The sequence below is a fragment of the Rissa tridactyla genome, chromosome 4 (assembly GCF_028500815.1).
Source record: "Rissa tridactyla isolate bRisTri1 chromosome 4, bRisTri1.patW.cur.20221130, whole genome shotgun sequence".
In the NCBI taxonomy this organism is placed as follows: Eukaryota; Metazoa; Chordata; class Aves; order Charadriiformes; family Laridae; genus Rissa; species Rissa tridactyla.
The window spans coordinates 23,297,825-23,315,358 of NC_071469.1; the positions used below are offsets into that span (position 1 = coordinate 23,297,825).

General features: G+C 41.5%; 1 protein-coding gene across 2 annotated transcripts in view; it reads left to right on the forward strand.

The window, feature by feature from the left end:
- The first annotated feature begins 667 nt into the window (after positions 1–667).
- Positions 668–17,534, forward strand: part of KCNK10 (potassium two pore domain channel subfamily K member 10) — a 64,996-nt gene continuing 48,129 nt past the window's right edge. The window contains exons 1-2 of one of the 2 annotated variants that reach the window (XM_054199914.1): positions 668–793; positions 1,707–1,764. In XM_054199914.1, the coding sequence (XP_054055889.1) occupies positions 1,713–1,764 (52 nt within the window). In that variant the 5' untranslated portion in view covers positions 668–793; positions 1,707–1,712. Of the gene's footprint in view, positions 794–1,706; positions 1,765–14,227; positions 14,300–17,534 lie in introns of those variants that run through there. The other variant, XM_054199915.1, reaches the window with a different exon arrangement.

Sequence of the window (17,534 nt, forward strand, 5' to 3'; positions counted from 1 at the left end):
GGTCCTGGCTGTGGACCTCAGGACCAATTCTATCTCTGAGCCATAGCCCACGTGAATTTGTGGATCTCTCCCCCAAACCATCCCAGCCAACCATCCCCTTCACACAAGGAGTTGATTTCCACTGTGGAAGAGAGGAGGCAGGACAGGGTTAACCTTGCACAGTCTTCTTTCAGGCCCCCAGAGGGGCTGGGGTTTTGTTTTCCTGGCTAAGGGAGGGGAGCTGGGGCATGTATTGTAACTGGAACTGGAGACCTTTCTGGTGTTACCAGCCTGTTTTGGGTTTGAGGGAAAGCCTGGAGCAGGAGGGAGAGGAGAGAGAATGCAGACTTGGAAAGCAGCGAGTGTCTGGTAATTGCCCAAGGTAGAAGCCAAGTGTCCTCCATTTCCCCGAAGCCTCCTGACAACTTAGGGGGGCTCAGAGACCTTCAGCCTCCCTCCCAGCCCTCCTGCCCCCTCCCCGCAGCCTGGCCACATCTTTCAGCTCGGCCGTGCCAGCGTTTCCCTTGACGCCAGGTGTCCATCCCTGTCCGCAGCACAGAGAGGAGCGGGGACAGAAAGGGGAGCAGGAGTCCCCTGCGTTTTGGGGTGCCCGGTCCTGGTCCTCCTGAGCCTGCGGGGGCTCGGACCATCCCCTGCCCTTCCCCTCCCCCTGCGCCGCAGAGGCTCTGGATGCTGCCGTACTCCTGCCATGTGCTGCCGCCGCCTCTACCGCTGCTCGTAGCTTAGTGGAGCGTGTCTCCGGCTGCAAACTCCGCCAAACAAGCCTGCATCCTCCTCCAGGGAAGGATACCCAGTAAGTACCAGCCGGAGCCTGCCCCCTCCCTAGGGCACCCCGCCACCGCCTCTTACAAAGGGACTCGCAGCCTCTTGCCCCCGCTTCCTCTCCCCACCCCCTTTTTAAGCCAGTGCAGAGAGGGGCTCCGTGAATTCCCTCCAAAGCTATAGGGTGGCTCCCTCCTCCTCCTCCTCCTCCTCCTCCTTCTTCTCTTCCTGCTCCGGCTCTCCTTGCCGAGCCAGGCTGCTGCTGCATTCAGCCGGGGTGGTCCCCAGCCTCGCCCCAGCCATGCCGCTGCGGCGAGCCCCCCGTGGCTGACTTCTGTTACCCCTCTAGTGCCCGGGGCTGAACTGAGGTGGGCTCATTTTTCGGGGGGTGGCTCAAGCTAGAGAGTGTGCGCGCGTGTGGGAGGTGTCCCTGGGGGTGCGGGGGGGCTGGCTGACTCCCCGATCCTTGCAAGCCTGCGGGCTCGCCAGTCCGGGTGCCCCCTCAGGTGGGCGCAGAGGAGGGGCCGGGCTGCAGCGGGGACCCCGCCACCCTGACATCTGCAGGTGGACTGGGCGAGCCAGCCGCGGGAGCCTCCCCAGGAGCTAGCAGCACCCTGGACCCGCTGCCCATCTCAGCCTGCTCCGTTCCCACTGCCCCCGCAGACCCTCTCCCGTCCTCACTCCATCCCTTCTCCCCCTCTCTCTGCTGGGGTGCTTGCACCCCTCCTCACCTCGCCGGTATACAAACCCCTCCACTCCACTCCCCTCCCCGCCCCTCCCCACCTTCTTTGATTTATTTGTGTATTTCTTTCCTTGGCAACCACCAGTTCCCCTCAGTCAAACAGCGCAGGCTCCCTATAATTTGAAATTAATTTGTTTGACTGCAGCATTGAGACAGGAAGGTTGGGAATTTATTTAATTCTTTTTCCTCCCTGTGCAAAAAGGAAGCGATGAAATTTCCAATCGAGACTCCAAGAAAACAGGTGAACTGGGATCCTCAAGGTTGGTGATTCTCTATTACTATCATTACTATAATAATAGCAATTATTATTATTCCTTGTGTCTAGTGACTCGTAGGAGACTATTTGACTCCAAATGGGAGGAGACATTGGATGCTTGTCTGCTTCCCATGTGCACTGCTTAGTCTTTCTTGCTCAATCCTAGCAGTTCGGTAGAAAATGCTTCTCAGCTATGGGGTTGGGCGGGTGCGTGGGTAAAACCTCTTCTAGGTGTAAGTTTTATAGTTCTATATTTGATATCTGTCTTCCCTCCCCTCCCTTTTTCTTGAGTATTTTCCTGACAAACTTGCCTGGGATGGCAGCGATCTCTGGCTCACAGCATTGTTTGTTTTATCTGTGGCTCCTTTGTTGTTTCTAGTGATCATTGTTTCTGCTAAATGGGTGGTACAGGAGTGGACACAGATGTGACTGCTCAGGGCTCCTCGATGGCAAATGTTTGTTGGCAAGCAACTGGAGCAAAATGCTGCTGCAATATGACCCATAATGTGGATGGTATCAAAAGACACATTAAATAATGGAGCCCAAAGGGAGCTTTAGACTCCTTACTCTGTCCTGTTAACAATTGATCAGCCCAAGTGGATAGTTTGCTTAACTCTATAGTTAGGTTTGGAGACTGTCTTAGGGAGTGTGTTTGTGTGATGATGGAAGGAGATTTACGCCAGTGCAGTGGTTTTCAATAAAAAGATCCAAGTGGTGTTTTAAAATAAACCATAATGAAATGCTCTCCTTTCCTGGCATGGGGAGGAGGTTCATATGCAATCTACAGAAGAAGTGACTGAAAAAAACCCTACTGGTAATTTGTATACTGGTGTGTCATATTTCTGTGCATTGGTACAGGAGCAGAGCAACTTGAAGCCATATGCTCAGGTTTGCAGCAGAACTGCTGGCAGCCAGTCGCTGTACAGCAGTGCTTGCAGGAAGTATGAAGTGATAGCACGGGCTTTGATTATTCATCTTTATTCTGCAGGTTCAGTTTTAGTGGCCAATTTGTCTGCCATCCCCCGTGCCCTCACGTCTACAAAACGAAACCTTAGAAACAGTTTCTCCTGGTGTAGAAGGAAAACAGCAGAACAGACATCTTTCTGCTAAGCAGATCTGATGTGCTGTTTGAACAGTATACACAATTAAGCTTTAGTTTAAGCCTTACTACATCTTTAATTAGTTGAAGGCTGAAATCAACACTTCAGCCTCCTCCGCCCTCATCTCTACAACGAACACATGGATAGTAGTGCTAACAGAGATTTGATTATTTTAATAACACTATATTCCTTATCCTAGGGTCAAAATTCTGTGTGATGAAAACTTGCTCTTCCCAGGTGTTTTTCTGAATGTGTGTTTGCTGTTACCTCATTTTAATTCATTTTATGGATTGCAAAATGCCTTTTAATGCAAAAAGCCCTTTCCTCCCTTTCCCTGACAAGGCACACAGGAGGCTTTACTGATGGCATTCTGTATGCAGCTCCTTTGCTTGGCAATCAGCTTTAAAGCATATGGATCCAACAGGTGGTTGGTCACAATTTACTAATATGTCTAAAACTGTAGAGTACTGTAACAGGTAAAAGACCTCCAGCCCAGCAGGTTTCCTCTCTACCAAGCCGAATCCCTGCTAAGCACTGCAGAATTCTACCTGTTATTTCCCCTCAGTGTGTTGACTTCATTAGCCAAGCAGCAAGGATGCTAATGTATAGGCAGGAAGGAAGCAAAAAATGTTAATTTCTGATTCTCCAAGGGACTCAGGAAACAGATAAAATTTGGTGGACTGGAAAAAGGCAAATTAGTTAGGAAAAGTTGTCTCAGGCCCAATCTTTTAACCAATAGAGGAACAGTGCAATGACGTTGTACTCACATAGTCCCACTGAAGAATTAGTGATGTGGTTAGAAAATAAGGTAGATCAGAGTTCCATTCTATTTGAAACAAAATATATATTTATGTAGATATAAATGTTAGTGAAGATCTACACAAAATTACTTAGAGCCCTAAAATGAATTTGATTTACAGTGACATATGTAGGCTGTTCTCTGCATGTACATGTGAAGAATGATGTTAAGTTTTGCATCCTATGTGATATCCTTGGAGTAAAGAACCGAAGTAGCTTTTCTCAGATACAAAGATCAACATGTAGAAAGCTGGTGGTGCAAGGATATGAAGAGTCCTAAGTATTAAAAGCAGAGCTCATGCCCAGTTAATGTTCACACACAAATACCAGGCTCATTTCAGTACGTATTGTATGATTGTGCCCTGTTCTGGTCGTCAGACAGAGAACGTGCAGTTTCCACAGTTTTGTCTAGTAGGAATTGTGCTAACAGTGCTTGAAATATATCAACTGATGTTCCTGGCAAGCAAACTAGCAGTCCAATGATGTAAGTGAGAGCTATGGTATCTCAAAGATTGTTTAGATCTGGTTTTTCCAGGCAATATTTTCTAGAAACTATACACATTTCTAAAGGCCAGGGCCCTTGTTGTGGAGATACAGCTTGCTTTGGACTGATGATGTTGCTGGTTTGAACCCAGGTCGGAATGATAGTTATTGAAATGAATTAATGCTCAAACTCCGTAATGCTGACTGAACTATAAATATTTACATAGATAAATAGATTAGAGTGTGCTGGTAGCTTTCGTCTGACATAAAACTGGTATTCTCAGTTCACATCAGCAAAGATCAATATACCGTAGAAAGACTTTGTGGAGAGAACAGATTTAAAAGAATAGAATTGACATGAGGGATGGTGTCTGACAGACAGCTAATGGGAGGCTGATTTCTCAGCCGCTTAACAGGAACAAACAGGGCATGGAGACTGACCTGTGCTTTTATCCTGTTGTGTAGTATCTTCACTTGTCTTGGGTATAGATTATATCTGTGTGTTACCCGTAAATGCTGAGTGTGTTTTCTAGATACACCAAATATTTCATAAACCTGGAAGTATATAGGGTCCAGATTCCTCCAGTGAAGTCCCCTGCTATCCCAGGCAATCAAACTATAGAATCCCATTAACAAACGGATCAAACTGCGTCCCAAAAGTCACTGGGACTTGTCCCTAACAATTCAATGTGAAATATGTCCTAGAATATCATATATATTGTTTTAGGGAGAGTTGAACACATTGAGTAGGGGCACAGGAGCTCACACTACCTGGCCTTACATTTCAAAAACCAAACCTGCCGTTTGTGTTTCTGGTGGAATCAACTTGGATATACACAACCATAAAGCATTTGATCTGCCTATCGCTGATTTTTGCTTCTCCCATTTGGTGCAATTCAGGTAAAGCAATAATAACTGCAATTAGTGAAAGACAAGATTTTTAGTTTCACACCTCATGCAACTTCCCACCTATATTTTTCAGAAAATAAGATTGGGTTTATAGCAGCATATGAAGACATTAATTCTTGTAATTGTTTTTCTCGTCTCTCCTCTTTCCTGCATTCCTCCTCCTGTTTGTTACACCCACCTGTTGTCCGTACTTAAATTGGCTTATAGTCTCTTTGCACATATATTTTTGTACAGTACCTAAACCCCAGTGGGTCCTTCATCCTGACTGACACATCTCAGCAATGTTTTTTTTTCCCTATGAATTATCTGCTTAAAATGGCTGTTTATTTGTAGAAAAGAAGTGTAGATGAGACTGTTTCCAATATGCTCAGAAATTATCCCCAAGCACGACTGTCTTGCAGGGTGATGGTGAGATGTCTTTTCCAAGGGAAGGATATCTGTCTTGGTGATGCTCTTAGTAGGCAGAAAATGGAGTTCGGTCTTGTTCCATCCTTTGTGCCTGCAGTTTTTGCTCTCATTGCAGTGATATGGATTGTCAAAACCTTTGGAATTTCCAGGTAGGTGTTTATCTCTACACTGACGTTTTGGAACTCTGAAGTTTTGATGCAAGTTCCTGCATCCTTTCACAAAGACATTGTTCATGTAGGATGGCTTTCGCAGTTTGGAACCCTAAAATCACGCATTTATTATCATCCTTACATTTAATGTGGGAGTTAGTGGTCTGTGGGGAATTCAAGCTGTGGTTGACAGTCTGGAGTTCCTCTTCAGATTTTGCTACGGACTTACTGTTTAACCTTCAGTAAGGCACTTACCCTTTCCTTTCCTCCCTTTTTCCTTGGCTGCAAAATGGGAATATTAATACTTCCCTAATGCACAAGGGTGTTGTGAAATGTAATTAACTTGTTTAGAGCAATCTAAGATCTGCTATTGAAAGAAGAGCATATGTATTGCAATCAAATGCTAAAACAATTAGGAGGGAGCAAAACAGCCTGTCATCATACACAGATCACATCATTTAAGAAATAAGGTTATCTCTGCACTTTACAACTAGAGGAAACTAGTATTACTTGCGCTTCCTTACAGACACTGAAGACTCAATTGAGTTTCCCATTAGAGGTATCTGGAAACATTTGATATTCCCCAGCTGCTACTCCAGAGGGGCTCAAGTCTTCCATAGGTCCTGTGTCACCTGCCATGGTATTTCTCACTTCACCTGAGACACCTCAAGCAGAAATGGACACCTATATGCAGGGCAGCTGAGCTGAGTCTCAAATGCCTTTATGCAGGTATCGGGATTAGATCATCCCTTGGTGACTGTTTTTTGGAAAAATCTTCAGCATCAGCTACTGAATATAAATTAAACTGACGTTGCCTGCAGAGTGTTACAACCTGCTTCAGCTCCTGCTTTTTCTGTCCTTTCATTCAAAGGGACCAATGCAGAAGGCAAACTTGATTATAAAGGCAGAGATGAGTAGAATGAAGGTATTCATTTCTGTCCTCTGTTTTCAAGAAGATATATGAAAAAAAGTGGAGTGCAACTGTGAGCTAGACAATATCTTTCTGCACTGGTAAGCTGTTTCTTAGTAGCTCAGTGTAAGAAGATTGCTATGGAAAACTGTCATGTGTAAAAAAGCAGCTCTGATCCCAGCAAATGACCCATAGTCAGCAGGGTACCGACCATGTCCTACCTGTATCACAAAATCATATCGGCTACTGACCCATCTGATAGACCAGGACTCTGCTGTGCATAATTAGTATGGGTTGCAGAACAACTCTAAGGAGTTTATTTTAAAGAGAGATTTGAAGAAGAATAGAAATTTGATAAACAGGAGGACGCTCCTGGCAATGCATTGTATAGGCGCAATAGTGCCAAATACAGTAATGGGGTAAATTTGAAGAGTTTGGAAAGCAAATAAAAGAGAATGAAGAAATCAAAACTCTACTAAAGGCTGTGTGGAGCCTGCAGGGGAGGCAGATGAATACTGTGGACCCTTGTGTATTAAGAGATAGGAATGTATGATTGAATTAGCACGAGAGGAAGAAAGAGAGCAGACAGCTATTGGTTTCGTCATTGTTGTGTTTAGGATGCCCTGGAAATGGAAAAACCAAGGATTCAGAAAAGTAAAATTAGGAATAATAAAATGGCAGAGTGAAAGACTGGACAGCAGCTTTCTTAGGAATAGTAAGGAAAGACTGAACTCTAGTCAAGGTAAGAAAGATGAAGGTAGGGTATCGTTAAGATGTCATCCGTACTGTGAGAAAAAGGGAACGAAAAGAAAGTGTGAGTATAAGACAGGGAGAGCAGTAGAATTGCCAGCAGTTGGAGAGGTTAAGACAGAATTATTATTTCAGTGAAGATCACCAATGCTATTTTTTTGCCACATATGTACAAGAGTAACCGATTAATAGGCTTTTGGATTGAAAAGTCCCTTGGGCAGCTCTTGAAAACTGATGCTACCTGAAATGATGGAGGTTGCTTGGGAGAAAGATCTATGATATCAGTTGTAATTGAGTAGATTTTGGTTCAGCTTTTAGCATTTATGTGGATTTATGTAGCTAGCATGTAGACTATATCAGGTTGAGACAGAAGAGTGCATATATATGGTGATACAGTTTAATTCTTACTCTCTTGACTTAATCCAGAGCTAGGAATTTTACCACTCACTTCAGTGAGATCATGAGATTCTTCACTTTAAAAGTGTAAAAACTGTGTTATCCCTGCAGGCTTTACTGAGTTAAAAGTAAAGGAGTGCCTGGAACCACAGGGAGAACAGGGTCCCTAGATGTTGTGTTGTAAATAGGGTAAGTACCTGGAGTGAAAAGGGGAGGGAACAATGAAGAGGTCAAGATAAGAAAGGGGTAACAAACACACTACTATTCAACAGGTAAATTATTACAGAATTCAGTGTGATAGGAATGCCTAACCTTTATTTTGTAATAATCTCAGTGTAATAGCAGAAGCCAAAACAGAGAATATAAATGTCAAACAATTGTTTGGGTTTTATGGATTTTTTATGTAAAAGAAGTGACATTCAGCAAAAAGCTAAATAGTACCCTTTTAATATCCTTTTTTTTAATAGGAATGTCTCTGTCTTCTGTTTTCTGTAAGAAACTGAAAACATCCTGGGACCTGGCCTTTGTCAGGCAGAGGCCGCTCGTGTTCTGTTTCCTAAGACATCAGTCACACCTCTATTGTTTGTCTATAAAGCATGTATATGAAAAACATTTTAACTATAATGGAAAATGTGCTCTAAGATGGACCCACTGACTTTCACAAATAACGTGCCATGCAGTTCTCACTGGTTACCCCAATTAGATAAAACAAGTGAGAACAGCACATATCATACACCTTTGTACTTCAGGGTGGTAGTACCAATCTGTTTTAGTCCATGGACCATTATTATTCTCCCAACATACACTCTGGGCTGCTTTTCACAGTTACAATCAAACATTAACTCAGATTATTTAAACAAAATGATATTTCAAAAGTGAACTATGAATCTCTTACCATGTTAATGAACCACAGAATTTAGGGGATATTTCCTTGGTCTGGGAATGCTCAGTCCAAGAATTCAGATTTCAACTTTTTCTTTAATGGCTAATGCAATTCTTATGCTTTTACAATTCTTATTATTGGCAGTGTCCCAAATGCATGTATTATTATGTGTTATTCAGATGTTCCAAAATACAAGCACAGGAGATCACCGGTAAGATTTTGAGGCTAGGGTGGAAACTTCAGTGTGGGTGTGTCTCCGTGTTGGGAATGGAAATGAAAGCCAGTAAGGTGATAGAATCTGTTATCAAAACCTGGATAGAGGGAAGGAAAAGGTGGAAAAGAATACACAAGTCTGGCTTAATTTTATTTTTCTGTTTTTAAAATGGAAGGGGAACATCCTGCTGAAAGCTGAGTTGTGACAGCTGGGGCATGACATATAAAATATAAGAAAGGGATTGAAACTTGTTGTACTTAGGATCTGGAGTCCTGAATAGGGGTAGTGATCAGTTGCAAAGTCTTGGGTTGTATTCAATTTTTTTTAGAACTCCAGACATAGTTAGGTCTAGCATTTTGTGTTTGCTTTTTGGAATTTTAGAGCACATTTGAAAAGAAATAAAGACCTAACAAGGAGAGACAAAGGAAAGCTGCTTTGAGTAATGTAGGTTACAAAAGAATGGACCCAAAGTGTGCCAGGGTCAGATCTGCTGCCAGAGGTTCCAAAAATGCAGAATGAAAAGAGTGTACCTGTGGTAAGGCTGAAAAAAAAAAAAAGGGTAAACATGAAGACAAATTTGTCTGTCTCCAACTAGAATTCACTGTTTTCAAGCACATTAAGTTCTTCCTACCTTTTAGAAGTAAGCATGTAACCTAGGGCATATTTAAAAAAAAAAAAAAGAAGTATTTTTATGTTCTCTGTTGGTTCCTCAGGCATGTATCAGGGTCCTCCTCTGTGAGTAAAACTAAAGCACAGTCGAAATAATCTTACGGACATATTACGCAATGTCTTCATCTCATAAAGTATCTTTAATACATGATGATCTGTTTATTTGGCTAGTCCTTCATTGGAGAAGTATGATTATGTTTCTTCCATTTGTTCCTCAATTCTGCCACAAAAAGATGCATTCAATAGGTCTTTAAATTGATTCACTTTTCTTTCTTTCTGATAGCGCATAGATTATGCATGATTTTGTGACTGTTGTTTGCTGAAGACAATAGACTGTTTAACTAGTAGGGGATAACAAAAGTTAACACCCTACAAAACATCTTCTTACAAAGCAATAGAAGTTATTTTGGTATCACTATCCTACAGGATCATCACAGTGCTTTAAGGATCAGGCTTTGAGTACCTACATTTGTTAGAGCCATATGTTCATATCTCAGCAGGACTGACTCATCCTTTCTTCCCTACGAAGAAAAAACAACATGTTACTGACTTTACTGGATGAGGATTTTGGATTTTGGCACTCTAAACTTATGCCGCTGAGATTCTTAAAATTTGGTGATATGCTGTTAAAGGGTGCTTGGATTATTTCTCTCTTACTCAATACTGTAATATAATAGTACTGGCATGATTCGAAAACAGCAAATACATACTGACAGCTTGTCCAGGGCTTTTATCCTCTCAAATTTCAGCTTTTCATTTTTGAAGAAACAAAAGGCAGTCACTAGCTACTATGTGTGAAAATCCTCAATAATAAAAGAATTATAAAAGAAATGGTACTGCAGAAACTTCCAGCTGAAAGGAAAGAAGCAGCTCACACATCTCAAAGACATTCCTCTAGGTTAACGCCAATCCATCATTGGTTACTTAAATGTTAACACTGCTAATTTCAGATTGGACAAGAAAGGGTTGTGCAGAGAGGCCTTGGGTAGCAGCAATCACGACAGCCACAGAAACAACACCAGTGCCATTTCTTCGTGATGCTACAGCCACCATACCAATTTGTCTTCAGGAGAAGTAGAGTTCATTACTGGGTTACAATGATATACTGACACGTAACTTTGTGACCTGAATTTCTCATTGCTACCAGACATTTTTTGTTGGTTTAGTTTTCTAAAAATAGGCATCTGTTGTCATTTAAGGAACTATAAGGCAGTGGAGACATTTGCATAGTCCTGGTATATATTATAATGGACATAAAGGACCTCAGCCCTTCTGGAGCAAGAGCTTAAGGCCAATTAGGATGTCATAGGATCTCAGATGGGCAACTGAATTACGCCATTTGAGCATAACTTAGTTGGAGAATAAAACACCTAGATGTAGGTAGGTATCTGAAATGCAGAGGTATTCTAAGTTTCTAAGGACCTGCTATGGTTAGGCGAGATATAGTCAAATATGGTTTGTGGAACCTGGAGAACTTTCAGTAGATGTCTGGTTTAGGGTCATCAGAATCACTCTTCAGGCTGCACTGACCAATTTGACCACATCTGTATTGACTCTAATGGGACTCCAAGTTACAGCAAAGGAAAGAAAAGAGACAAGGGTTGTTCCTGCTCATATTTTGAACTTCAGCTCAAATAGCTTTGGGTAGCTTCTCACTGGAAGGATTTAGGGCAGGTATACACCTCTTTTTCCTGGTGGATTCTTTCTTAATTTGTGCATGCTTTGGGGTTTTAAGAAGTTACATCATCATGGTTAGTGCAGCTCTGCTGGAAGTTGTAAAATACTACTTTGAGCTTGGCATTATTAGCAGTGATTTCATTTGCTTTTGCCAGCTCTGAGTGCAGGAGAATGTGTTCATGTCCACCTGCTGTACACTGTGCAGGCATACTTTTGCTTAGGTGGACCTTAATTGTGAGCAAAACTGATTAGAGGGCCACAGCTGTCTCTTTCGTAAGTCTGATTTGTGAATGCATGTAGGTACATGGCGGTGATGTAGTATGGCAACACTGTGAAGTACTGTGAGATGGTAGAAGCCATATCATATCGGCAGATGCCATCTTTGTGTAGCTATAAAGTTTTATCATAGCTCAAATTACAACTGTATTTCTACAGTATTATCTGAATAGAAGATGACCATGAGATAAGTCTTGTGTAATTCTGCTGTTGTACCAGTCTCCTTATCATCTAAGCTACCCTAAATTATATACTATATAGTGAACTCCAAGCCAGCTTTGTGTAGCCAGAATGAACCTAGCATTGAGATGGAGCTCTGTGTGCCCAATCAGCCTGCCAGTGACACTGTTCATCTGTTCTGTTTATTATATACTGCTGTGAGCAGCATAATGGGTCCGAAGTCTCTTTAACCTATTTCTTTTTGCTTACTCGAGCTCTCTTTGATTCCCAGTCACTTTCTAATAATTGTCTTACATGCAGCCTGGACAGATAAATCATTCTGACTATGGCAACTTTACTGGTGCAATTTATGCACCAAAAATGTAAAAGAAAAAATGTGTATGTTATAAAGAATTGAGAATAAGAGAAAATAAAAATGGCTATGCTGAACAAGTGCATTTCAAACAGCAACTTTCTATTCCTTGTGAAAGATCTTTTCTGCACAGACTAATTTTGTAATAGCTGTCTTATATTATATGTATTCTTCATCCTTTTCCCGTATAGGTTTTCAGAGTATTGAAAAGCCTTTATTCACTTTAACTAAGACTGTTACTGTGTATAGGAACTTAAGACCGCTAAATAGACTGGGTCCTCAGGATAGGCAAATAGTATAGCTCCAGTGAACTCAAAAATAGCCTGATTGATGTGCTGCTTAGAAGATTTCTGACCATTACCACATGATGAAAGATCCACTTTTATTGCCGTTGCCCAGAAAATGTGAGAAATTATCATTTAATTGAAGTGGTGGATCATTAATGAGATTTGCTTGAATTCAAAGTATTTTTCTGTAGATTCCAATCATTAGCCAGGTTTGGGAAGACACCACTAGACTGATGCAGAAATTCTACATGTTTTTACAGAGGAGCATCAGTACAAACTCTTTAGGTATGGTCAGTAATGCGAAGATACATCCGTAAGGATGCCCCAAGAAATCTTTGAAGGGAAACAATTAGTGCTGACACTATTCTTATTCTGGGGTTAGAGGTTATGTTGCATGTGTTTTTCTGGCCTTACTCGTATGTGAAAGATCTGTTCCCTTGGCTATTAACCTCAGAGAGTCCTGCTGGAGACATTGAACAGCCCCAGCTGAGTGATGTATTGGTGTCTCACAGTTCCAGTCTATACTATAGTCGCTGGTGCTGCTGAAGTCCCCTTCGCATGACTGAGGTGATCAAGAGATTCCTTCACTCCACTGGTAGGCTGTACCTGTGGCAGACAGCCAGCATCAATCACATTTCAAATGTAGATTAGATAGCTTCCTGCTAGGAAGGTCAGCATGAATCTTTGCTTTGTTGTTTGTCTCCTCCACTTGCTTGTTTTACCACTAGGTTTCTGTCAATAAGAATGTTCTTCCCTTGTATGCAAGCCTTTTTATGCTAAGTTGCAAGACTTAGATTTCCTTCACTGGTTGGTCTGGCCATGAGACCACTGGCTAAATTTCTTTTGTGAATCCTTGAGATAGGATATTTGCAAGATCCCAGTCCAGTTGCTCTAGCAGAAGGACATCAGGTAAAACCCTGACCCTACATCATCCTATGAGCACTTTGAAGCAGAACACCTTGAATTTCTGTGGTGGGAAATTCAGACTCTTCCTAAATGTTACTGGAATCCTGGGACACTTTCCTGGTGAGGAAAAATAATCAACTCATTTCATCCAATGGCATGTCATGGGGCAATGGATTTTTTTTTTATTAGTCTTTAAAAAGAAGATTATGGATAAGCAGCATCATCACTGCTTCAACCTGTCTGTTGTTCATCGAAGGGTGAAGTTTTCAGAGAACCAGAGAGCAGCTATTTTATTCCTTGACACTTGAGGCTTGTGACATACTGGCAAGAAAGCAGTTTTCTTAGGTATTACCTAAAAAGGAAAAACAATATCATATCATAGAATGGTTTGTTCAGTGGTACATTCATCTTCTCTGACAGGAACTCCTTTTGACAAAGTCATCTCTATACCCCAAGATCCTGAGCCAAAAGCACTTGCTTCCTGTTTGGCTCTTGACAGAACAGAGACCTGCATGAACTAGAACTCACAATTTTAGCAAGAGCAAGAAATACTGATCTTATGCTAGTGAAACGGGTTTTAGCAGCGATCTATTGGTTTTAGTCTTATTTCAGAAAGGGAAAGGTGAGAATTTTTCTTGGGTTTCTCTGTATTCAGTTTCTCTATAAATAGCATCATAAACCTGATGATAGCACTGCTGCCAGTGAGCGTGTTGGAACAAACACAGTCACCAGTCTTGAAGCAGGAGGGCTCCTTATTTGGGACTTGCCCCTGCCAATCACTTCTAATCTCCCCTCAACTCTTCCTGCTCGTCACTGTAATGCTCTTCTACTCTATTTTATGTTTTCCAATACCTGAAGTTCATTGATGAGTCCTGTCACATATGAGCATGTGCTTGGCTTCTTGCTCTGGGCTCAAGTGTCAGAGGCAACGGGGAGGGTAGTTGAGTGCCGAGAAGAGAAACTAAGCAGAGAGTTATGGGTATGCTGCCTCCCACGCTGCCAGCAGGGTTGGAGACGAGTGAGGGACAAGAGCAGATGGATGGATTTGGAGGAGGGCAGGGTGGAAAAGAGGTCAGGAGAGAGAGAAAGCAAAGCAAGGGAAACAAAATTCGAACTGCCCTCCAGCAGTGTGCAATCTCACTCCAGCACAAGACAAATCTCCCTCAAGTATTCATCTGGACTTGGCAGCTCTGTAAGTAGTGCTACAAATGGTGTCAGTAGCAGTGCATCTTCATGTTAATGCCAATAAGTCTTAGCTAGGAATGCCCTGAGGACTGCTGTCCTGAAGCCAAACCAGAAAGAAAAAAATGAAGGTGCTTTCAGCTGTTCCTGGAGTTCACGTCCTGCCTTAGCACATCCATTCTTTTGACCAGTGAGCTGTCACGTATGCCTTAGAAAAGTGCAGTGCCTGGGAGAGGGAGGAGGGAGGGGAAAGTATCCCAGCATCCCATGACCGTGACTTTTGCAGAGATTTTTTTAATGTCAGTGAATAATTTCTGGCTGATAACCTGCACAAGCCAGCCTTGGGCTTCCTGTTGTTTCCCTGCCATTTGCACAGCGTCAGTAGACAGGAGCTCTAAGGCTGTGTTTGGAAGAGAGTAACTCCTGGGCAGTCCATTTTAGGTTTGTGGGCAGGCTCTGACTGTGGTTCTGACAGCAGAGAGGCTGGGTCAGAATCTGGAAGTTCTTGTAAATAATCAGCAAGAGCAGTTTACACATGGGTATCATATTTTTCCTTTGTAACCAACAAAAGAAAGGAGTCTGAGTTATGGCTGTGTATTAATCTTGTAACAGACGTACCAGCCTTTTGTCATGTGTAGTGGAAAAAGAGAATGTCCCCTAAAAGAACTTGAAGATTTGCTAATACAGTGATGACAAATCCTTGTACCTGCTTGATGCACATATGACAAAGACCTTGTTCTAATCAAGTTTTGAAATTACTCTTGAATTTAATTAATTTGCTAACATCTCTGTGGCAGTGTTTACATGAGACAAACTGTGAACACATACAATATTGTTTTTTCTCAGTGTCACAGAGGTTTATCTATTATTTGTGAAACGCTTTGAGATATTTAGATAATCATGAAAGATTGTTATAGACTTGGCACAACTGATGCAAAGAGGAATGTTGAGATGTGTTTGACTATCTTACACGGAAGGGGAGTGAAAGGATTTCAAAAGCATTTTCCTGGTGTGAGTTGGGACTAGAATATCAATATGAATGATTTAAATTTTTTTTTATATATATCTCTAACATTTCACCAATTTATTTACAGATGCTGGATGATGAACACAAGCCTACATTAGGTTGTTTTTCTTTGTTACCCTTCACTGATAGCTTTTCTTCTTGGGCCCATAGGGGTATGCAGGGCACATATTGAAAACACTGACCTAAATGATTTCTGGCAGATGATTTTATGCCCTGTTCTTAGATACTTCCAATGAAGGAGATTTCAATATTGCAATGGCTGTTCTCATGCTTAGCTATCCTTTTAGCTAGACTTTTCCCTAATACATAATCCCCTATTCCTCTGTACAGATTGATCAGTTATTTCTTGCCCTATTCTTAAGGGATCTACGCAAGAATTTGTCACTGTCTTCAGTTAGTCAGTGTCTTATTTTCATTTGTGACACTACAGTTCACATTTTTACACTTAGTCCAAACAGCATTTTCATTTATATTAAGATAATCTTTGGAAAGTTGCAATGAAAGTCGAAGTGGGATGTTGAAAAGATCACTGTGTTGATAATAATTTTGTGTCATGGACAAATGACATTTGAATACGTGGTAGAGTTTGATTTACTGTGGTTCAAACCAAGATAAGATATCAGTCAAAACTGATTGAAGGAAGAGACTGGTATTTCCCATATTCTTTAAATGCAGATCCAGTGTTTGCCTCCTGTGGTGTGCTAATTCTTTCTCTCCTCCTATATCCCTGTACTCTTAACACTCAGTTACAATGAAGCATGTCAGTATTTAGTCACCATTCAATATTTTGGTGCCAAGTGAAGCGGAGAAAGATGGTGAATAGAGCAGCCTTTTCTGTGCCATTCAGAGTTTGCTTCCCTTTTCTATTAGCCTGAAGAAAGAAAAACATATCTTTGTCTTCACTGGTTGCTAACTATATGCAGTCATATGAAAGGTTGTGTGGAAGCCAAAAATGGACATAAAATTAAAGAAATAAAGTACAGATGTCCAAAATGGGAGTAGCTCTTTTTGAATAGGTCTTGAAGCACACGAGTCTGGGAGCAGGAGAGTGGATTTCTACTCCAGCCTTGTCGTTTTTTGTGTGGTCTTGGTTAAGCGATTTCTTTTTTGCCTAGGCTATACCTACGTAGTTGTATTCAGTGAGAATTGAACGCTGCTGCCTGAGCCAGGCCAGCCCACGGAAACTGTGAACTTGAACCTACCTGGTACAGCACTGTTTTGAACCAAAATATGTCCTGTGAAGTGGCTAGGCCTATAAACAGAAGTTAGCACTATGCTAACAAAGCTACTCAGCTTTTCTTGGTTTGAAGCTGGCTTGAACCTGAAATCTTAATGAAAATTGGATCAGTCTGCAAGAAGGAGCCTAAAAACACTTTGGAATTCCCCACACGAAAGATTAAGGAACACTATTGTTGTCTAGCATCAGATTTTTCCAGAATGGTTTGAAAGACAGTGATATATGGTAATTATTGCTATTTGTAATATGTTCAAGGCAGGACACTCCTGTTCTAAGCACTGCTGATGTTAGGGCCCCTGTCCTGAAGACTTTATTCTCTGAGAAGTAAATAATTATAATATGTAACTATTGATAAGGATATACACAAAAACTGATTTAGGATTTGTTGGCACAGTGAGAATTTTTCTGGGTTTTATGTAGTTAAGGGCACTGAGATTTTAGTTCTGCAGTGTTTTTATTTTCCTAAGCAGCCATTGTGAGTTTTTCCTTTCCCTGCTTTGAAAGCTCCTCGCTAGATGGGTGCTTGAACTGCCATTCTTCTGTGCTTTAAAGAACGTACAATTAGAAATGTCAGCACCTTTCAGAAATACAATAAGTATAAAAATAGTATTCAGACCCTCCTCTCTCGCTATACTTTCTTGACTAAAATTAAATTAGCTTGTGCATACTTCTTTTCTATCTCTTCAGGGGTACTAGGTTCAGAAATGCTAAAGTGAAATGACAGAATACCAGGGAGTATTTCAACAGCCTCACAAAATATGTTGAAAACAAAGAAAAGGGATATGGCATAGCTCAGAGGAATGGTAATTGCATAGACTTTTTAATATTTTATGCACTTGTTAAACTATCACAACTAGATTAATGGGTAATCCAACCAGTCAAGTTTACCCAGCACCCAATTTAACATCTAAAAGCAGATGGTGATTTTCTTACATTTTTAAAAATTGTCAGTCAGAGGTATCACGTTGTATTGCTACTTTC